This window comes from Netta rufina, assembly GCF_964035555.1.
Source record: "Netta rufina genome assembly, chromosome: Z".
NCBI lineage: Eukaryota > Metazoa > Chordata > Aves > Anseriformes > Anatidae > Netta > Netta rufina.
In genome coordinates, this window is record NC_140126.1 from 15,220,603 (window position 1) to 15,243,323 (window position 22,721).

At 40.6% G+C, this 22,721-nt stretch overlaps 1 protein-coding gene across 1 annotated transcript in view; it reads left to right on the forward strand.

Annotated features, from left to right (window-relative positions):
- Positions 1–22,721, forward strand: part of DDX4 (DEAD-box helicase 4) — a gene marked incomplete at both ends in the record, with an annotated part of 34,106 nt that overhangs the window by 6,916 nt on the left and 4,469 nt on the right. Inside the window, 12 exons of the mRNA XM_084305138.1 lie at positions 1,179–1,247; positions 1,724–1,795; positions 4,410–4,496; positions 5,524–5,607; positions 7,595–7,642; positions 12,175–12,317; positions 14,085–14,237; positions 15,458–15,612; positions 17,475–17,604; positions 18,519–18,685; positions 20,272–20,417; positions 21,161–21,260. Coding sequence (XP_084161264.1) covers positions 1,179–1,247; positions 1,724–1,795; positions 4,410–4,496; positions 5,524–5,607; positions 7,595–7,642; positions 12,175–12,317; positions 14,085–14,237; positions 15,458–15,612; positions 17,475–17,604; positions 18,519–18,685; positions 20,272–20,417; positions 21,161–21,260 — 1,354 coding nt within the window. The remainder of the gene's footprint in view (positions 1–1,178; positions 1,248–1,723; positions 1,796–4,409; positions 4,497–5,523; positions 5,608–7,594; positions 7,643–12,174; positions 12,318–14,084; positions 14,238–15,457; positions 15,613–17,474; positions 17,605–18,518; positions 18,686–20,271; positions 20,418–21,160; positions 21,261–22,721) is intronic.

The window sequence follows — 22,721 nt, forward strand, 5'->3', positions numbered from 1 at the left end:
AGCTTTGATTATGTTAAGCTGTTTTAACTTGGAAGGAAAAGAGTATTAGTGTTTCCTTAGTGTGGCATATGCTCATAAATTTGTCTAAAAGCTTACAGAATCATTGTTTTGATTTTAGGTGTCATATCTTTATAATGGTTGTTGTGTAATCTGATCTTGAGTTTGATACTGCAGAATAGGGAACTTTGCTGCTACAGAATTGTTTGGGTTGGAAGGCACCTCTGAAGGTGGGACAGTCCAAATGGAGAAGGGTAAATTGTAGCAAGCTGTTCAGGACCTTGTCCAACGAAGTTTTGAATTTCTCTGAGGATGGAGTTTATATAGGCTGTCTGGGTGACTTGTCCAGTGTTTAACTACTGTGAGAATAACATTTTTTTATGTTTAATTGGAGTTTCTTATATTTCAATTTATGTCCATTTCCCATTATCCTTTTGGTGTATACCACTGAAAAGAATCTGACAGTGTTGTCTTCATTCCTTCCTGTTAAGATATAAGAGGCCCTGAGACTTCTTGCTTCCAGGTGGACCAGTCCCAGCTCTCAGTCTGCTTGTATGACACAGTCCAGTCCTTTATCTTTGTGGTCCTTTGCTGGACATTAGTATGTTGATATTTCTTTGGTAATGGGTAGCACAGAACCACATACAGCATTGTAGGTGTGGTTTCATTAGAGGGCAACCTCCCTTCACTACCTAGCAGCATTCTTCGTAATGCAGCCTGGAAGGCTGTTGACTTCCTTTACTGCAAGGACACGTTGTTGGCTTGTATTCAGCTTGTTATCCACCACAGCTCCCAGGCTTTTCTCTGCAAAGATTCTTCCCAGCTGGCTGGCCAGTCTGATTGTGTACTGCTGCCTGGGGTTACTCCTTCCCAGGTGCAGGACTTTGCATTTCTCTTTGTTGAACATAGAGGTTTCTGCATCCCATCATCTCCAGTGTGCTTGAGGTCTCTCTGAGTGAAGCACAGCCCTGTGTTATATCCAAGTTTTGTCTATAAACTTGCTGAGTGTGCATTCTATCCCGTGATCCGGGTCATGAAAGAAGAAAACTGTGCCCAGAAGTTCAGCCTGCTTTTAGTCTTCCTTACTGTCCAGTTATGTAGGATGAATTCCATTGCTTTGTATACAAGAATGTTACAGGAGGCAGTGTCAAAAGCCGTATTTTCTTCCTGTCCTTTTCCAGGTGCTGGTGAAAGACCCAACAGAAGTCAGCACATGAAGCATGATTTTGGAGGACATTCTAGGAGCAGAGGTAGGATTTAACTTCTGTAAATTGTACTTGACTGGCTTGGGGTGGGGATGAGTTGAGGGGGTAGTTTACAGCAGTAAATTCTTCCAGTGTTCTGGATCTATTAACAGGAAGACAGTTGATCAAGGGAAATTATTATTAACATCTACTCAACACTTAACAGATCATGCCTAGAATACTGTGTTCAGTTTTGGGCACCCAGTAGAGAGAAAAAAATGTCAAGCTGGATGAGGTTCAGCAGAGGGCAAGCAGGGGTGGGCAGGGGCAGGAGCATTTGTCCTGCAAAGCTGAAAGATTTTTCACTTGTTCTCTCCCTTGGGGAAAGGAAGGCTTCAGGTTGACCTTGCAGCTGCTTTTCTCTCCCTATGAGATTACCAGGAATGTGTGCCCATGCTCTTTACTGATCTGCAGAACAGGAGAACTATCTTAACATTCAAAACTATCTTTGAATTTAAGTTGATTCTGTTTCTTAATTGTAGATACTGGTGAACGTCTGGACAGAGATCAACCAGTGCCTAGACCTGGTAGTGAAAGGCGTTTTGGGAACAGAGGTAACTTTCTGGAGGGTCCCTGATTCTAGTGGCAATTTGTATTTGATACATTGTTTTTGATCTTCATAGATGTTATTTTGTTGTGCCAGAGCCAAATGAGTGCTTGTGTTTTGAAAGCTAATCCCAACCCTTGTTTCTGTGTGATGTGGGCAGCAGTATCACCCCTTAGTTTTGACTGCACAGAATAAAATACCCCCACCATATTTGCCTGAAGGCAGGGCCTTGTGTTAAAGGAAGTGTTTTGTTTAGCTCTGCATTTGGTTCTGTTCTCCCTGGAGGGAGTTATTTTCTGTTTTTATTTTGGGTCATGATGTAGTACAGAAGGCAGTTGAACATTAGTATTCACACACACCAGGTGCTCTTCTGTGCAAGACATAAAGGTCTTCTCCCTGTAGTATCCATAAAGTAGTATTAAATCCCCATCCTCTTCTTACTTACAGTGGTGAATGCTGTTCTCATAAGTGGTGCACACTGAAGAGATTAGTAATTGCCAGTTTGTAGTACTACCCCATACACTCCCACCGGGTACTGTTGGAAGCACGTTGGGTGGTGGAAGCTCACCTGCAGAACAGCTGTGCAGCACAGCATCTTCAGTCTGTGCAGACACTTGGAGTTACATCTACTTCTTAAAGTTCTACATGATTTATCCATCTGTTGGATTGATGCCTGTTGTGGTAGGGGAATGGTAGACTTGTTTGACTAAGCAATGCTTTGCCAGTGTTGTGGGATGATGTTCAGTGGTTCTGCTGCAGTTCCTTCAGCTGTTGCAAAGTAATTCACAACCTGTATTTAAGGTCTGTGATAACTCATGAATGCTTATACTTAGCCTGTGTCTCACATGGAAGCCTTTAAGTTGGATTTTTTTTGCATTTGGAAAAACACAAATGATGGGCTATATATGTACATGTGCACCAAGCATGGGTGAATGAGCTATGGATGCCATGGTAGGAGAACTTGTAGCAGAAGGTGGTCTTTGTTATTACAAGATAGAACAAATGTTCAGTTGAAGAATAGCTATTAACAAGTAAATAGTGGTACATGCGTGTGCCTGGAACTTAGGCAATGCCTACAACTGTTCCAGCTGAAATGAGGAATAGATTGTGTATGGCTGTTTCTTCCTCTCCTTTTGCATTAGGAGGGTGAATAGGAAAGAGTAAGAAATGAAAAAGCATGAAATTGTTGGTGCTGCCTGCCCAAGCAACTGAATAAGCAATTTTGAGTAATAACAAAATAGAAATAGGCAATCCTGAAAGACAGAGGATACTCGAAGGAATCCAGAGATTTAAATACTTGGGCTGAGTTACTAAATTTGCTTTTGAAAGTCTCTCAAATTTATTACTGACTTACACTAGTACTACTAAGTTTTATGACACAGTCTTGTGTAACTCCCAAGAACCAAGTAAAGTTTTTTTCCTCTCTCCTCATGTGGTGGTTTTACCGTGCTGGGCAGCTAAACCCCACAACCGCTCTCTCACTCCCCCTCCCTTAGATAAGGAGGGGGAGAAGTAAAGCAAAGAACAACTCACGGGTTGAGATAAGGATAATTTAATTAAAGGGAAATAATTATAATAATTAAATAAAGACTACCATGAACTAAACAATTTAACTAAGGGGAAATAAAAGGGAAAGGGGAAAAAGGGAGGAAAACAAACAAACAAAATAAATGAAAGCGATATGGAAGTGTAGAGGAAAGAAATTATTCTCTACTTCCCACAAATGAGCGATGATTGACCACATCCTTGAAGCAAGGCCTCAACGCACGCAGCCGGTGTTCGAGAGGAGGACCGACGTCTTCTCAACGAGAGCCCACCCCTCCCCTCTTCTTCCTGTTTCCACCTTTTATTGCTGAGTGTGACACCACATGGTATGGAATATCCCTTTGATTGGTTTAGGTCAGCTGCCCTAGTGATGTTTCTCTCCTCACTTTTTTTGCCCACCCCCTAGGAGGGTTAGAGAAAGGCCCAATGCTGTGCCACTGCTGCTCAGCAGTAGACACAACACTGGTGTGATAACACTGCTGTTCCAGCTACAAGTACAGAGTACGGCACTGAATGGGCTGCTGCCGGGAAAGTTAACATTCCAGCCAGACCCAGTACACCTCATAGGTTTGCAAAAGTCAAAAACATTCTGCCAACAAAGTAGGGATATCTGGATTAATGTGAGGCTTACAGATTGTGAGAAATAGAGTTACGTAAAGTATTTCAAATCTTGTTTGCAAATTCTCAGTCCGTACTAGGCAGAAACTACAATACTACCTCACTTTGGTACTGGTTATGAAAACTGAGAATGCAGAAATGGTATCAGTTTTTCTGTGGCTTAACCAGAGGCGTGAGCATCAAAACCAAAGATGTGCTTAACAGAAACCTAATTTGCAAGTGTGTTAAATCATATACTTCAAGATTTAATGTTGGATTTTATTCTAGCAAAAATCCAGATGGACAGTAGACTTCTCTTCATGTTTTTTGGCAAATCTTACATGCTTAGGCAAATAGCTTAGTTTTATTGTACTTAATGGAATTCATAAAACAAGGACTGTACAGATAAATAAAAGGCACTTGGTTTGTACATGCAGAATTGGACAAACTAAAGTGTTGTGTGCTATGATGTACTACAGATTTTCAAGAAAGGGACATTGAAGAAGGCCATGGTGCACAAAAAGGAGGTTTTAGAGGAGTTCCTGGTGTCTTTGGGCAAGAAAAGAGTAAGTTTTTTATATTGACTGATTTGTGTGGAAATGTACCTTTGGTCATTCTTTTTGATTTTCTGAGAGCTCAAATATAAAAGCTGTGAAAACCTAGAATCGTCTGGGTTGGAAGAGACCTCCAAGATCACAGAGTCCAACCTCTGACCTAACACTAACCAGTCCTCCACTAAACCGTATCACTAAACTCTACATCTAAACATCTTTCAGAGACCTCTAGGGACCTCAACCACTTCCCCGGGCGGCCCATTCCAATGCTTCACAGCGATTCTGGTGAAGAAGGCTGTGTTGTATTTCCAGGATATGTCTGGGAAGGTGAAGTCCCCCATGAGAACAAGTGCTGACAATTTTGCAACTTCTGCCAGCTGCCTGTAGAAGTCCTCATCCATCTCCTCATCCTGGTTCAGCGGTCTATAACAGACCCCCACCAGGATGCTTGCCTTGTTGGCCTTCCTGCTGATCCTAACCCAAAGGGACTCAATAGCTCTCTTCAACCATGTTATAGGATATAGATACCTTCTTTGCAAGATGGTGTTGCTGGGAAGAATACAGCATAGGTGGGAGTTACGAAGAACCTCTTGAAATTGTTACACCGTAGGGTTTATCAGGAGTATTACTGGGAGATTATTCTCACAGCAGAAGCAGAGGGGCAGGCGCTGAGCTCTGCTCTCTGGGGACAGTGACAGGACCCGAGGGAACAGCATGGAGCTGGGACAGGGGAGGGGTCAGGCTGGGGGTTAGGGAAAGGGTCTGCACCCAGAGGGTGGTCGGGCACTGGAACCGGCTCCCCAGGGCAGTGGCCACATCACTGAGCTGCTGGAGTTCGAGAAGCATTTGGACAACGCTCTCAGGCACATGGCCTGGTTTTTGGGTGATCCTGTGTGCAGCCAGGACTTGGGCTTAATGGTCCTTGTGGGTCCCTTCCAACTTGGGATATTCTGTGATTGTATTTTACTAGCTTTAAGCATAGTTCTTCATATGACTTAATGTTGGATGCTATATCCACTATACTGTATATTATTTACAGGTGTTAGAAATGAGTATAGAGACAAGCCTCCACAGGGCAACTTTCTTGGTCCTAGAGGAAGGGGAGCAATTGGAGGTCATTCAGGTAAAGACTGTTTAGTAGTGTGGTGAATATTTTTGATTTCTTCATTGCTGATTTCTAGCAATGCAGTACCTTCATAGCTTTGCTAAATGCTGTTAGCTTAATTTTTCTGCCAGAGAAGAACCTATTGTCATGCTAGATGGCCTGCTTGCATGCCCAAACTAAACATGTTTGTAATGTAGATAAATTTCAGCAATTAGATTTTCAAAGCTGTTGTCTTCTGTATTTTTTTGTCCTCTTATTGCTGTGTAAGTTAATGCACAAAGAAGCAGAAATGCTAAACAGAAAACTCAAAGCAAGCCTTTAAGAACTTCAGCTTTGCTATTGTCATTCTAGATTTCTGTCCCCTCTCACCTCCGAGGACAAGATTTACATTTGTCCAGGCTGAGAATGTGTAAGTTCTGTAGCCTGTGAGGCCACATCTTCCTGCTGACATTATTTTTTTTTTTTCCATCTACAAAAGCACTTTCCCTTATGGTCCTATCATTTGCCACTGATGCCAGTTGCAGCCTGTGTGTTTTGCTACCTAGTAGTCCATTGGTCACAAAAGTCTTGTAATTCAGACTATAAATACTGTTAAACTAGTGTAATGGGTAGTGTGGATGATGAATACTCTTAACATAAGAACATTTTCTGTGATACTGGCAAAAGTAGGATTTTTCACTGTAGAAAAGATGCAATGATTAGTATGTGTTTTCAGATGTGCTCGTTAATATCGTGAAAGCAATTGAGTTGCCTTTGTGGCTTAATTCAAATTAGGTTTGTTCAGATTAAATTTAGTTCAGTTCATGATTTTTAGGAACCCAACTATTTGCTTATTAACATGTCTCTGTAGTGGACACACTGCATCCTTAGTTCAGGATAGTAATTCATTCCTTTTTCAGTATTATTGTGTAAAGTGTTAGTACTTAATGATTGTTAAGGAAATTGGCAGGTAGCAATTTTTCTTGTCATGTGAAAAGATTTGTTTGGTAGTTGCATGGGAAAGTGTTCATTGTATAGTAAGAGAACATTTCCATATCTAATGAAAAGAACTCCGCTGACGTTAGGTGAGCTTCTTATTTTAACAGTTGTGTTCTGTGGCTGGACAGCAGGAGTGCTATTAGGTGGTTATGCTTCCTCCCTCTGAATGGGGGTAAGGCCATTATAATAGAGGTGGTAGAGGTAATGAAGATTGGGCTGTGCTGACTTTTCTTAAATAGTTTTGTGCATTTTGTTACTAGATACTGTGTAAGCAAAGAAGATCTTGTGATGGAAAAATAAGTCTATTAAAAAGTGATTACATGCATTGAATGTTGCATCTTTGATTGTCTTCCCTGTCACCACCTCCATGCAGCTGTGATTTCACAGAATAAATAGTTCAAGTCCTGATGTGGAACAGAGTATTCTTGGTCCAGGTAACAATCCTGACTGCCTCTCTGGAGCTAGTATTTATGTCCAGAGTTGATACTTCAATCTTGTTCAGAACACGCGATCAGATTAATAAAATGGCCTGATCCTATTCTTCTGTGCTTGTGGTGGTGCAGGGAGGAAGAATTTAAATGGAGTCAAAGGAGGTACTGCAGCATCACCATACCTCTGTGGTACCACTTGTAAAATTCAGGCTTCAAATATTTTTATGAATGGTTTGAGAAAAATATTTCTCAAAGTAGTTTAAGAAAAATAGTATTAACAGCTTTTGCCATTGTCCTTCCTCTTCACTCAGTCTTGCATCTCTTACCTATAATTCTAGCCCCTTTTCTTTTGTTGAAGGGCCTTGTATTAAAGTTTTCTTTTTTACTATTCTTTAAAATGAGCAATACAACTGCTTGCATAGCATAGCTGGAGGCAGCCACTTAGGGTTGAGACTCTTTATGTTTTGTGAATAGCAAGGTTAAGGACTGAAAAAGGATTGTGTGTGCTGTTGTAATAGCTCAACATTAATACACTTTTTTTCATCTGTTAAAACCTGCATTTCCTCACTGTAAGAATAAATGTCTTTGCTTTTCAGGTGACCGTGATCATGAAAACAACATGCATGCCATGGATGAATGCCAAGGTAAGAACCTTCATGGACTGGATGTTAAAAATGTGTGGCTATTGAAATAACAGGGTAGTGTTTTCTGATTTAAATATTCCCTAACACTTGAGAAATTACAATGATGATGCTAAAGTTTGACTTTTCATGTATGTAGAAGTTGGCTGTGTAGCACAAAATGCATCTGATTTTGTGAAGGGGTTGAGTTTCTTAAAACAAAGGTGCTGTAACCATAAGCATGTGTGAATTTCTTGTTACTCACAACATTTTACTTTATTTTAGGGGGAAAAAAAAAAGCTGGCCTTGGAGGAAACAATGCAAGATTTTAAAACTGACATTAGTTTCTTGCTAGAGATTTCTTTTTTCCCAAGATTGTCCTGAAGCGATGTCCTCGTTTTGGCTTGGTTAGAGCTATTTTTCTTCCTAGTAGCTGATGTGGTGTTGTGCTTTGGATTTAGGATGAGAATAATGCTCATAGGACACCGATGTTTTAGTTGTTTCAGAGCAGGGCTTGCACAGAGCCCAGGATGTTTCAGCTCCTCGTGCTGCCCTGCCAGCGACTGAGGGTGTCCCAGGAGCAGGGAGGGGACACAGCCAGGACAGAGGGCCCAGGCTGGCCAAAGGGATGTCCAATAACTTGTGGTGTCATGCTTAGTAATAAAATAGGGTGGGGGTAATTGGCTGTCAGGGTAAGGCTGCTGCAGCTCAGATGCTGCTGGGCATCAGTCAGCTGATAGTGAGCAATTGCACTGTGCATTACTTGTTTTGAATATTCTTTTGTTGGTATTATTATTTTGCTTTTCTGTCCTGTTAAACTCTCTTTATTAGCCTACAAGTTTCACTGTTTTTTTCCCCAGTTCTGTCTCTCATTGCTCTGGGACAAAAGGGAGTGAGCATACAGCTGTGTTGTGTTGAGCTGCCTGCTTGGTTAAACCACCACAGTCCTTTTGGCATCAATGGTGGGGCTTCATGGGTTGAGTTAATGACAGATACAATCAGATCCACATCTGATCTGGTTTTGTCTTTCTGGGCAGCTGAAGTTCACTACAATTGCTCTCTCACTCCCCCTTCTCAGAAGAAGAGAGTGGGGAGAAGAAAGTAGGCTGGAAGAAAGGCTCACGGGTTGAGATAAGGTTAATTCAATTAAAGGGAAAAGAAAGGGGACAAAAAACAAAGTCTGTGCAGAATTCTCTCCTTCCCATCAATGAGTGATGTTTGGTCATGCTCTGGGAAGAAGGGCCTCAATATGCGTGGCAGTTGTTCAAGAGGACAGACATCTTCACGATGAGATCCCCTCCTCCCCCTTCCCCACCTTTTATTGCAGTGTGCCATCACATGATACGGAACATCCCTTGGTTGGTTTAGGTCAGCTGCCCTGGAGATGTCCCCTCTCCACTTCTTGCCTTCCCCCAGCCTGCCGGCTCTGGGGGGGTTTGGAGGCAGTATTGGTGCTGTGCCAGCACCACTCAGCAACAGACACAACACCGGTGTGATACCAGGGCTGTTCTAGCTGCAGGTGCAGAGCACAGCACTGTGTGGGCTGCTGTGGGGAAAGGGAACTCCATCCCAGCCAGACACAGCACACCACAGCATGTTACAACAAACTGTTTAAAAAACATTATGATAGTTTAATTGTTGCTGGTGACTACAATGATCATTTTGCTCTGAGTTGTGTTTGTTCCCAAAGTGCTTGTGTAACACCTTTTTTTGCTGTCTAGGCTTCCTGTAATGCTGTTTATCACTTCTGGGAGCTGGTTTAGGGTTGTAGTTCACTGTGCTATGTCACACTGGCTTATGATATGATAGAATTAGTGGTTGTGGGACTAATTGGGTGTTTGTACTCACCATTGCTGTCAGTCCTGTACTTTGGGAACCATCTCTTGGAAACTATAAATTACACACACTACTTTTTCTCCTTTGGGAGCCAATCTGTGGGAGAAATGAGGGGAGACACTTCCCCTGCTTCTTCCCCTTTTCTTTCTCCTCCATTGTCCCGTTTTTCTCCAGGTTAGTTACAGTAGCTCTTGAGAAATCAATATCCTCGGGATGTTTAAATGAACATGTTCCTATTGCCGTGTCTCCTGAATGTGTTTCAGGTTGCTAAACTTCTAAGAACACCACCCAGGTGTCTGCCCTGAGGCAGGATAGTTGAGTGGCAGGGAGTGTGGGAGGATATGGGCAGGCACCTAGGACAGTGAGTGCCTCCAGTGTTTTGGAACTTCACCCCTGAACAAGTGCAGAATCCTGAAAAAGTGGTAAAATGTTTTAAAAAAAAGTTATGCCATTGCCCTGGCACTTCCAAACAGACACAGATCACTGCAATGTGTGGGGGTCTGGCCACACTCAGTGCTGATCCAACTCCTGTGACAGAGCCAACCTGTGCTGGTGTCAGTTGCCCTTATTTACAAGAAGAAACAATGGGTGAGAATACTTGAGTGAAGGAAGAAGTGTCTACTAAGAAGGGGAAGGAAGATGAAGTAGGCAAGGCAGGTGACTGACTTCAAAGCAGGCTATCAAGGTTTTGGCAGGGATGGAGTTAATTTTCTTCCTAGAGGCTCGTATGGTGCTGTGTTTTGGATTTTTGATGGAAATAGTGGTGACAACACAGCAGTGTTTTTAATTGTTGCATAATTGTGCTTGCACAGAGTCAAAGACTCTCCTACTTTGCTTTGCCAGCAAGGAGGATGGGGATGTGCTAAAAGCTGAGAGGGAACAGAGCCAGGACAGCTGACCCAGACTGACCAGAGGAGGGATATCCCACACAGTATGACATCGTGCTCAGCAGTAAAATACAGAGGAAAGAAGGACAGGGTGTAGGGAGGGAGGCATTTGGAATGATGGTGTCTGTTTTCCCAAGAAACCATTACACATGATGAGCACCGTTTCCCTGGAAGTGGCTGAACATCTGCCTGCCATTGGAAGTAGCAGATGAATTCCTTCATTCCTTGTTTTTACTTTTCCTTTACCTAGCAGACTGTCCCTATCTCAAGCCATGGGAGTTCTTGCACTTTTCTGATACTCCCTCCATTCCACCTGGGGAGGGTGAGCAGTTGTGTGGTGCTGAGCTGCCTGCTGGGGTCAGCACTGGGCCATCCTGAGAACAAACGGAGGGAGAAGTAGATCTCATAAACGTGATAGCAACCACCTGATCCCTATACCTGAGAGAGTTGTGAGATATGTGAAAAGTTCCTATCTGTTAGACAGGAGAGCACATTGCCACCTGGCTGCTCTGATGCAGGTCCGGTGGCATGGAATGAGAGGGCAGGGAAGCCAAGCAGCTGGGATCCTTCTTTACGAAGGGGGCATTGACAAAGTGATTGGAAAACAGGCACAAGCCCTCAGCTTCTAGAGGGGACTCCTGTTGGGTGTGAAGGATGTGCCTTCAAGGAAGATTTTGTATGTCACCCAGGCAAGTGGGCCAGCAGGGACAGAGCTATCCAGTACCTGAGGGAGCTAGCAATGCTGGAAGTGATTTTTGGTGACCTGAACAAATAGCAGTTTCTCAAAGATTGAGACAAAGCCAGGTGCACATCCACCTGTGTGGCAGAAGTTTGTACAGAGTGCACCATTGTTGTATGCCAACTCATTGACAGTAATGATCTGGAAAGACAGAGGGACAAATGGGTGATGAACTGGCGGGCAACTCCAGCAACATGGAGAAAGTCTTCCTTCCTCCCTGTGGGCCTTTGTCTCGACAGGTGCAGCAACCCTAAGAGAATTCCTTTCTCTCCACTTCTATGAACCAATCTCATCTCTTAGGAGTAGGCATTCATCTGCTCAAGAGAGGGGATGTAGTGGGAACACTCACCACGTGCCACTCTGTGTGGTGTTACCTGCATGACCATGGAGAGGACATGAGGAAATGGGATGGAAAATACACCTCAGCTCTAAAGGCATAGGTGTGGGAGTTGCAAGGAAAAACAATCATAAAAGGAGATTCTTCAGGCAAATATCTCCTCCAGTTGGCAGTTCCCCACAGTAGAAGGGCTCTTTTTAATTTTGATCTTAATAAAGGGTCTTCTGGTTTGTATTTGAAAGTGAGTAATGAACAGTGTGACCAAGACTGGAGGGACCCTGCTTCCTGTGAAAAGTGTTCTATTGGTAACCTTTAGTGAATATCAAATAATTCATTATACGTCCGTGTTTATTAGCTTGAAAAGTACCTTCCAGAATACAGAAGTGTAAATGTACTGCCATGACAAATGAATTATCCTTGCTTATTAACAATTTATAGTGTAATGAGTTTTTGTTGTAGAACTGTAGAGCCTAATTTTCTGTGAGTCACTTTTAAACAAAGATCCTTGAGCAAATGTGAGATGAGTGCTTTTTAAAAATGCTTTACAAAAGTCTGACTACCCATGCAAGTAAGTTTTAGGTCTAGTAGTATAAAACTAAATTTTAATTGAATTAGTGTATGAAATTTCTTTTTTACCTAGAAAGTGGAGGAAAGAGCAAATGACGTACCACTTAACTGCCTTTCAATAGCTCCATACTTAAAATAGTCTGTTTAAATTTTCTTTCTGTTCATCAACTTATGTTCTTGTATTCTTAAGGTCCAAAGGTGACGTACATTCCCCCTCCTCCACCTGATGATGAGGAAACAATCTTTGCACGTTATCAAACAGGAATTAATTTTGACAAGTATGATGAAAACATCGTTGAAGTGTCAGGACTTGACCCTCCAGCACCATTAATGGTTAGTAAACTCTTAGTCTTGGAGATTGTGTTACATAATTCTGCAAGGATGTATCCTGAGTGTAGTATACAGTCCTAATGAAAATACAGATTTTGAATATTGGAAACAATACTGTGCTGGAAGGTGATGCCACCTTCCTGGAAGATACAAATTTGAGTTCAAGATTACGTTGACAAATGACAGAAATGGCTTAAAAAGAAGTAATGCTGGATGAACAGGAAGTATGTATATTAAGTTACAGAAAACACCAGTTTACGGCTTGTGAGAAAAAGGTCTTGGGCAGCAATTTCTAGGAAGGTTGATAATCATCTTGTTGAAGTTGGTTGCTGGGGAATCTTTAAGATTGTGAATGAATACCTGTTGGAATACTTTTCATTTGGATAAAGGTGGTTTTGAACATCTGTAGCCCCATTTTCTCTTATCTGCAGTTTATTCTTTAAAAGCTCTCTGTAACTTTACTTCCACAATGCCAGTTGGCTAGCTTGAACAACAACAAAAAAAAGACAGACTCATTTTTAGGAAGCAGGATGAGGAAGAATGGCAGAGGCAGGGATGGTAGTAACACGTAGAGTTGATCCCCTTCCCACTCCTACAAAGGTTCTCTCACTGAAGTTAAAATTGTGTTGTCACGTATGCTGCTTTTTGTTCCTGAATAGTGATGTTGATTTAACTCCCCTTAGTAGTTTTAGCACAGAGACTGAATATATCCACTACATTGTAACAAAACAGAGTTCTAGTTCATTTTCATAGTGTGTCGTGGTGCAAATGTTTGAATCCAGATGTAATACACAGCTTCTATGCAGTTCTCCAAATCCTTTACTGACACACAAATAACACTACTTTGCAGGGCATGAGTGGGTTTGAAGAAAACCTTGGGTCCTTCACTTGTGAGAATCTTGACAGTCTAGATGACTGGTGAACCCCCTCATAATTTCACAGAATCACAGAATTTTCTAGGTTGGAAGAGACCTCAAGGTCATCGAGTCCAACCTCCAACCTAACGCTAACAGCCCTCCACTAAACCATATCCCTAAGCTCTACATCTAAACGTCTTTTGAAGACTTCCAGGGATGGTGACTCCACCACTTCCCTGGGCAGCCTGTTCCAATGTCTAACAACCCTTTCAGTGAAGAAATTCTTCCTAACATCTAACCTAAAACTCCCCTGGCTCAACTTAAGCCCATTCCCCCTCGTCCTGTCACCAGGCACGTGGGAGAACAGACCAACCCCCACCTCGCTACAGCCTCCCTTGAGGTACCTATAGAGAGCGATAAGGTCGCCCCTGAGCCTCCTCTTCTCCAGGCTGAACAAGCCCAGCTCCCTCAGCCACTCCTCGTAGGACTTGTTCTCCAGGCCCCTCACCAGCTTCGTCGCCCTCCTCTGCACCCGCTCAAGCACCTCGATGTCCTTCTTGTAGCGAGGGGCCCAAAACTGAACACAGTCCTCGAGGTGCGGCCTCACCAGAGCTGAGTACAGGGGGACGATCACCTCCCTCGCCCTGCTGGTCACGCTGTTCCTGATACAAGCCAGGATGCCGTTGGCCTTCTTGGCCACCTGAGCACACTGCTGGCTCATATTCTATCCACCATCACTCCCAGGTCCTTCTCTGCCTGGCAGCTTTCCAACCATTCCTCTCCCAGCCTGTAGCTCTGCTTGGGGTAACACACTTGCAGTGTTCAGATGTCTGTATCATATAAACATCTCACTTTTAAAACTCTAACTTAGGTAGTTGTATAATGTAAAATGCACATTTTTTTCCTTCTACAGTCTTTTGAAGAAGCTAGCCTCTGTCAGACTTTAAACAAGAACATTGCTAGAGCTGGATATTCTAAACTTACGCCAGTGCAGAAGTACAGCATTCCTATTATACTGGCAGGGCGGGATTTAATGGCATGTGCTCAGACAGGATCAGGAAAAACTGTAAGCATTTTGTATAACATTTGTTTATACTGGAAATGTGACTTTGAAGTTTTAGGTAAATGCCTGTCTTCTTAATGACCATTCTTTTATTGGAAAGCATCTAATATATTTTTTTTGTGTTGAATGATTTACTTTGCACAGAAATGGCAAGTATACTGTTCTTCACAGATACAAAGGATGGGTGAATATTCACATTCTCAGGCTTATTACCTTTTTAAATACATCGGTGAACTAATTACTAGGCACAGCAGGCCAGTCTCCAGGTCTGCAGATACTGAAATAGACGTACAGGCCATCATGGAAAAAATGCAGTAGTTGGAAGGTTTTTTTTTTTGTTTTTTTTTTTTTTTACACTCATGCCATATTGTAATAGTGTCCTGGTGTGTTGTCTTGGTTTTACCAGGTCTGATCAGTCTGATGCTTAGTTTCAGGTGATCTGATCTTAATAATGGAACAGTAACTAGAGTTATGAAGGTGACAGTTGTCTCAACTTCTTAAACTCTATATATACTAAATATACTATATAAATATAATAAAACCATACATAAAACATTGACAGCTCCATACGAGAATATTTGGCTATTAAGCATAGCTATTTGAAGTTCAGTGTAATGTAGAACTCCAGCTGTGTTATGTAGCTTATTAATGTTTTGAAAAACCTCTCCTGTTTATGGAAAGGAGGTATAGTGTCCAAGTCTTATGCTAGAAATATTCTGAATGCTTTTGGGACAACTGTTAAATGTTCTATTTTGGGGGATAATTAGTCTTACTGGTAACTAAGAGTGCTGATGCAGATGTCACAAACTGATGTACTATTGTAATAATCTAGAGATTAGTGATACGTTGTTACCTTACAAATCCGTTAATGGTAATGTAAAGCTTCTAAGTGCATGTTCTAGAAGGGCATTTGATGCCAGGGTTATCAATTACCAGTGTGCATCAGGAGGATGTGTAGAACTGCCCAAAGAACTCAGAAGTAAGGCATGATGGTGTTCCTGCATTATTAGACTCTGAAGGTCCAGAGGTGCTTTTGTACTTCATGAATAGGGAGAAATAAGTTTTGTTGTTCTGTGGTGTGTTCAGGTCAATCCTTTTGCAGTGTGTTTTGCTTGAAGTTGATAGTGTGCTGTAGCACTCCAGCTTTTTAAGATTGATACACAGCATTTAGTGTAACTGATTAATGCTTTAAGGCTGAACATATATTAATGCTTTTTTTTTAGGCAGCTTTTCTTCTACCAATTGTGGCCCAGATGATGAGAGATGGCGTAACTGCCAGTAGCTTTAAAAAGCAGCAAGAGCCAGAATGTATTATTGTTGCCCCAACTAGAGAACTGATAAATCAGATCTTCCTAGAAGCAAGGAAATTTGTCTATGGGTAAGGTTGTGCACTGCTGCCTGGTATTGCTTGTTACTTAATCTGCAAGCCTGCGTTCTTTCAGAAGCTTTCAAAATTTTTTTCTGTGCCAGTCAAATGGAATGATTACAGACACTTGCACTTAGGTGGTTAGGAAGTTATTACCATATGGTTAGAAATTTAAACTTGTCATCTTCACATTGGCAAGGGTGGGGAGGCTTACTTCGGCTTGTAGAGGAGTACTAAAACTGTCACATCATCTTTAGTGATCAGATAATTGAAGAGCTTAAATTGAAGAGCTTAAAGAGCTTAAATTTAGCTTGCTTTATTGGTTACTTGCTGTTACTTTCATCTTGACAGAATTGTGTTAGGGGTTTCAGTGATGGTTTGTAGTACCTCTATACTTTCCAGTGTTTCTGGTCTTGAACAGAAATACTTCCCAGTTCGGGGAAGTTTTTCTTCAGTTCTGCTTCTTCAAAACAAAAGGTTTTAACTTGTCGTTGCGCCCTTGGATGTTGCATGATAGATGAGATTACATTTATGCTAGATTGCTAGTGATCTTTCTGCTGTTCAGTGATAGGTTCACCAGTGAATGGAGGAAATACATCAATTATCTGTAATGACTTCTTACTCTTAGAAGGTGGAATGGAGAGCATCACTTTCAGTGCAAAGTCTGGTGGACTTGCCTTTGGTTGTTCAAGCAAACTTTGGCTTGGTGGCTGTTTTTTGCTCTTGGAGGTAGTACATAGCTATTGACTCAGCATAGTACTAAGAGTAGTGTCTTAATACCTAAAACTGTTTTACTCATGTAGCTAGTTCTACTAATTAATGCTCTTTTAAACTACGTACAGACTACTTCACAATAAACTACCTTTTGAATTCAGAAAGCTGCTGCTGCAGCTGCCTGGCAGTAAAAGCAACATACAACGTAAGCCAGTTAAACAATGTCAGGTTGTGAGCCTGTTGCCTCTTCAGTATTGTGTGTGTATTGCTCAGTTCAGATCTGTTATTTTCTTAAGCTCTTCACTTTAGCTCACAAACAGGAATATAAAATATCAACTGGTAACATAAATGCTGATATGTTACCAGTCCAACCTACTTATATTTATGATCAAAGTTTTCTGAAAACTTACAGATAAACAGTAAAAATATACCAGTTGTGATTCGGCCTTGTTATGTATGAAGCTGAATAGTATCTTCAAGAACAGACATCTAGAATTTGAATGTGGAAATGCTCATTGCATGAATGTAGAAGCCTAGCAAGTGGCTGAATAAGGTAGTTCATGGTTATAGGGTTGTTCTTTCTACAGAAGGAAATCTGATGCAGTTTTACTTTGTTGATCTAGACAAAAACCTTATGAGAGAGAGTACTAAATGATCCAGTGATGGAAGGTGCTTGCAGTCTTGTGCTTGAGTGTTGTGCTGCTTTCTCCATGTGACTAGTTGCTTTACAAAGATACACTTTGGTATATGTACTGCACTGTTCTTTTGACATGTGAGAAGCCTCTGAATGGCATATTTTTTGATCCTCTTCCTTCTAAGTCTTCAGTATGAAAGGGAACAATGTCTAACACATTTCAGTTCTTACTGCAGTGCTCTATCTCAGTTGAAGGATGAGGGAAGAATGCAGGTGAAATGCAGTGTTCATTCCTAGAAAGCCACTTGTGCATCCTCTGAAATGGTAGTATGAATGGGAACCTTGAGCTTATAGTGAGTGCGTTTTTGGACTTGGGTCCTGCTTTTGGTAATAGGCTGTGCTGTATGGTGAAGGAATTAAACAAGTCAGTTTAAGTTGGTTTGTGGTAAATCTGATCATATGTTTTTCTGTAATAATGCAATTTATCTACATGGCAAATTAATCACACTTCTTTCCTGTATGATAGAACTTGTATAAGGCCTGTTGTGATCTATGGAGGCACACAAACAGGCCATTCAATTCGCCAGATAATGCAAGGCTGTAATATATTATGTGCCACTCCAGGAAGGCTTCTAGACATTATTGGAAAAGAGAAGGTAAGATTGTGAAACTTAGCCTGAATTCCCTTAAGCACTCTTAGTCTTGCATATATTGGTGTTCATTATTCAGATTTGCTAGAAGCAAATACAGAGCCACGAACACCATGCAGTATGCTGTCTTTGTACTGGCACTTAATCCAAGTGACCTTTTCTTGGAATTACTGAATACCACGAGGATTTTGAAAGTGTACTGTGAGCCCAGATCTCTTCACTCCTTTTCAGGGCATGCTGACAAATACCAGTCTAGATCAGATTGGCTGCAGTATTCAGCTACATTTTATAGTTAAATAAGTGGAATGTGTTGTCTTAGTTTTCATGGAAAATTCCATAGCAGATTTTCTTTTCATGTCCTGCTTGTTTTGCTATAGAACAGCTTTTATTTGCTGGTAGAACTGTGCTGATGTTAATTCTTCGAACTTTTTCATACTGGTTTTGTTCAAAATATAATAAATTCAGGTGTAACGTATTTGAATTTTTATTCCTCAAGCCATTATAAATTCAAATTAAAATTGCTTTATAGTGGTGTCCCAGTGACGTTGCACTGGATAAATAATATAGAAAAAAACACCTTAGTAATACAGTAGAGAGATTGGCTTTCTGTGATTCTTGGGCTTCTAGTCACAATGAGTCTTCATCAGCAAAGGGAAGTTGTGATGTCCTTTACGTGTCTTCTGATGTTTAATTTTTACATAACAAGGAGTTTTCTGAGACCATGTGAGGGAGAGAACCTAAGACTTGAACACAATTTCATTTCAAATAAAAGAAAATGCATGATAAGGACTGATCTTGTTTGTCAATAATTAAATTCTACTTGAAAGGAGTAAAAGATGTATTTTGGCAGCTAAGACATTATTTTAAGTGTGTGCTGTCACTGAATCAATGCAATTTTTCTTTCACCGAAATATTTACAGATTGGTTTGTGTGAATTGAAATACTTGGTGCTAGATGAAGCAGACCGCATGCTTGATATGGGTTTTGGCTTAGATATGAAGAAGCTGATTTCTTCCCCAGACATGCCATCAAAAGAAAAACGCCAAACACTGATGTTTAGTGCCACTTTCCCTGAAGAAGTTCAGAGGTAAGCTAAATAAAAATGGAAATAGAGCTGAAGGTGTACTTTTGTAGAGCTGAATGTCAGAAGAGTTAAGTATATTAATTATTTTTAAAACTTAGAAACTTGCTAGAGTATACTGAAAAGCTATACAGTTAACATTCCTTGCTGAAGACTTGTCTTTTTTTCTAAACAACAGGTCTCCTAACTTGTATAGATGAAAGATGAATTGCTTAATTTAGCTGGGGAGTCTCAGGGAAGCTGTGAAATTTGTCTGAAAGATCTTGAATTCTACTACTTCTGCAGCAATCCTCATACTGCCTCTATTTGTCTCCTGCCCTTATTGCTCCATATTTTTGTGCAAGCACAAAAGCAGTGATTCTGCTGTGCTCAACAGGCAGCACCGGTACTTCTATTTTTGTTGTCAGGGTGAAGTTTAAACAAACAGCTCAATGGTTGCTCAACTCACCAGCCTTTCTGACATACCGTTCTTTATATGCACGAGTGCTCTTTGGTTTTGGTAATTCTGAAACTTCTCTAATGTGTTTTAGATGTATGTTAAGCTGTATCATTCACTACCCTTAAGGTTCTACGTCCCAGGCAGAGATGAAATTTCAGCAGATGGTAATGGTGTTGCTGAGCCTGGCAAACCATGGGAGGAATCCTTGGTCTCTGGTTATCTTCATAATTTGTTTTGGCTAATAGTCTTGCTACATGTTTCTGCTGCATAATGAGGGATGAGTGTAATTAACAACCTCAGAAAAGAGTCTTTAACTGTGCAAGACATACACTGACTGCTTCTTTTTAAAACAAAGCAAGACACTATCTTGCTGCTGTCAATCCTGCGGGATTTGCAAATGCTGATAAAAGACTTCAGAAACTTGAGTGTTTATATCACAGTTCAGAAATCTGATATTTTTGTCACCTTTTGAAATCGGAATGCCTAAAAGTGGTCTTGTCAGTTTAGAGAGTGAAAAGCTCCTTTTCTGGAATTGATTTTTTTTTCCATGGATTTACTGCTTTTCTGATTCTGGAATCAGAAAACCTATTTTTTTCTTTATTCTACTTTCAAAACAACTTCGAGTAGTGTAGGTAGGGCATGGTGCTCTCTTTGCTCCTGTTAATTTCACGCTCTCCTGCGCTTTCATTCAGTCCTTTTAGAGTGTAGTCAGATTTAGTTTAAGCATACCTTTTGACTTTATTCCTGAACTTGGGTAATTAAGACTTTCTAGGTAGAGGAGTTGAGAGCTGTGGTTTTCCTATTTTTTTCAACAGTCATTAAGGTTGGTGCTGTCTCTCAAAGGTCAGTTTCAAATTCTGGACTTCCAGACAGTGATGAAATAGTGTCCCAAGAAAGGTTCTGTGAGCATCTGTGTCAATAAACCATTTTACTTCAAGTATATATGTGGTTTTCTTAATTTTTTTGTATAGCTCTTCAGAAAACAATAGACTTCTAGCTTTTTTTAAAATTGCATATATGGTTTTATAATCTCTGCCATCTGAGGAATGGTGTAAGTAATTGTGATGCTTACAACACATGAAGTAGCTTGATCTTAAAGCAAAAATAAGCTACACAATAGACTTCAAATTGCTCAATTCTCTTTCTTTTCAAGGCTGGCTGGTGAATTTTTGAAAATGGACTATCTATTTGTTGTTGTTGGACATGTGGGTGGAGCCTGCAGTGATGTTCAGCAAAGTATTCTTTTGGTTCCCCAGTATTCCAAGAGGGATAAGCTGATAGAAATTCTGCATATGACAGGTAGCTTTCCTTACTACTAATTGTCTTCCAGGGAATACAATCCCTTCTAAATCTGTGCTTTTGCTTTTAAATGGGTCATAGTTTAATTTACAAGATTATTGACTGAAGCTTTTTCAATCATTTTTCAGGGAGTTACAGGTTTTAGACTTGTTAGTGTTACCACTATTTGTCAGAGTCTCACCTCTGAGTGGTGGCAGAGAAGCTTCCCAGATGGGTAGTTTCTTTGCATGGACATGTAGTAACTGCTTTAGAACCTGGTGGTATTACCTCCAGAGTGTGGGCTTACTAAATGAAAATGAACCTCTGGGCCTGTCCCAGGTGCCATGGCTGGGATGTTTACAGTGATGATCTGAATGTATCATATGTTTTAATGCTCAAAACTGGGAGCGAGTTTGGTGCTCCCTTTGGTGTACCTTAGTGGTGTTCAGTATTCAGAATTGTGTGTCGTGTCAATCTACGTGCTATAGAAAGAGACTTCACACTGAGACTTACCACAGAGCAGAATCTGTATTTCATCTCTCTGCTTAAGGGAAACATGATGCACTAGTGTTCATCTGAGTTTGTGTTGATCGGGAAATTGATGGATTGAATTAGCTCAACACAGTCAAGAAATTGTATCTATTAGCTAAAGCCTTTATTCAAAGCCATTTCTAACACTAGATGTTAGAAGTAATTGTAGCTGTGAATAGTGAAACTGCATCAGGTTTCAAACTGCAATAGATCTGAACTCTTGTTCAACATAGGTAATGAACGAACCATGGTGTTTGTGGAGACAAAGAAAAAAGCAGACTACATTGCAGCCTTTCTTTGTCAAGAAAACATACCAACCACTAGCATCCATGGGTAAGTATTAAGTGAAAGTTGGTTAAGTATTTTTTCAGTGAAAGCTGGTAGTAATCTTAGAAGTTTTTTCTTGAACTTTCATGTTTGTGACTTAGCTTTTATTGGCTCAGATTGCCTTGTAATCTTCAGCACCTGAACCGTGTTGAAAATGCAGTGTTTCTGAAGGCCAGTTCTCACTGCATATGCTGAGTATCCATCTTCATGGTTTACCAGACTTCAAATGCTCTGTAAGAGCTGGAAATATAATAAATGACATACATTATCATTCTCCTTTACACTGGAAACATTTATGGGTGTGCAAAGCCTAATGTTGTAGTAGTTGATAGCACTTTTGCAAAGAAAACTTGACAGTGCTGCTCTGTAATACTTATCACTGTCTAATGTTGTAGGTGCGGGATCAATCTTTGTGGTTGAGCACACTTCAAATGCTCTGTAAGAGCTGAAGAATCTTATACCTGCTGCTAAACAATAAAATTATGATATAATAAATTGGGTAGAATCAAAAGTTGTTTATATGTAGATTCTGTCATAATTTGCATGACCAAAAAAGATCTCTTGATGTTAGTGGCAAGATGGTGTTCATGAACTAAAGTGGCAGTTGTGGATCTTCCAGTCTGTCTTACAGGTTTCCTAAAGTCTTAAGTCCAGTCATATCCTGTACAGGCTTCTGATGCTATTGTTTTCCTTCTTGATGTGTTCATGGACTTCTAACACTAGAGTTTGGTGTAAAGAGAAGGTTCTTCTAATTTGTATTTGCATTCTAATCCATCAGTGTTGTGTTTCTGAACAAATGCTGAGAAACGAGGTGGGATGCTCACTAATTTGAGGTCTAAGGCAATCTGTCTTTCACATAATGAGGTGGAACATAGTATTTTTATGTCCAAATCTAGGCTAGCTAACTGAATCTTAAGATTCATGGTGAGCTGCAAAATGTCAAAGTAATTGTGTTATTTTTTCATCTTGTAATTTAGAGGAATGGTCTTGGATGTCTTCTGTTTTGGATGATGTTTTGACAAACATCAGAATACCAAGGCCGTAGATAGGTTAAAATAACCTTCATAGGACTGATAAAAAAAAGTCTGTATCCTATGTACTGTCATTTTCACAAACATGAAAGATCTTTTTGAGAAGATCAGGCCTGTGCTTGGCTGGCCTGAATTGTGATTATACAGCCTGTCTTGTGTGGAAGGAGTTCCTTAATGCATTCTGGTAGAATTATTATGCAGTGAATTAAAGTACAATTACAAATAGAATATCTAGTTTCATGGAATCTGCTGACTTGTCAGAGCTACTTGAGCTCTTTGAGTTGAAGTGTGTTATAATAGTTGGCTCTTCTCTGGGATAGTGTCCTACCAGGCTTAAAGAAATGGCACACACACACAGGATTAAACAGAGCACTGGAGTTTTTAGCTTTCTAATTTGTTCTTTCAGTTAGACAACAAAGAATATGAGTTAAACTCA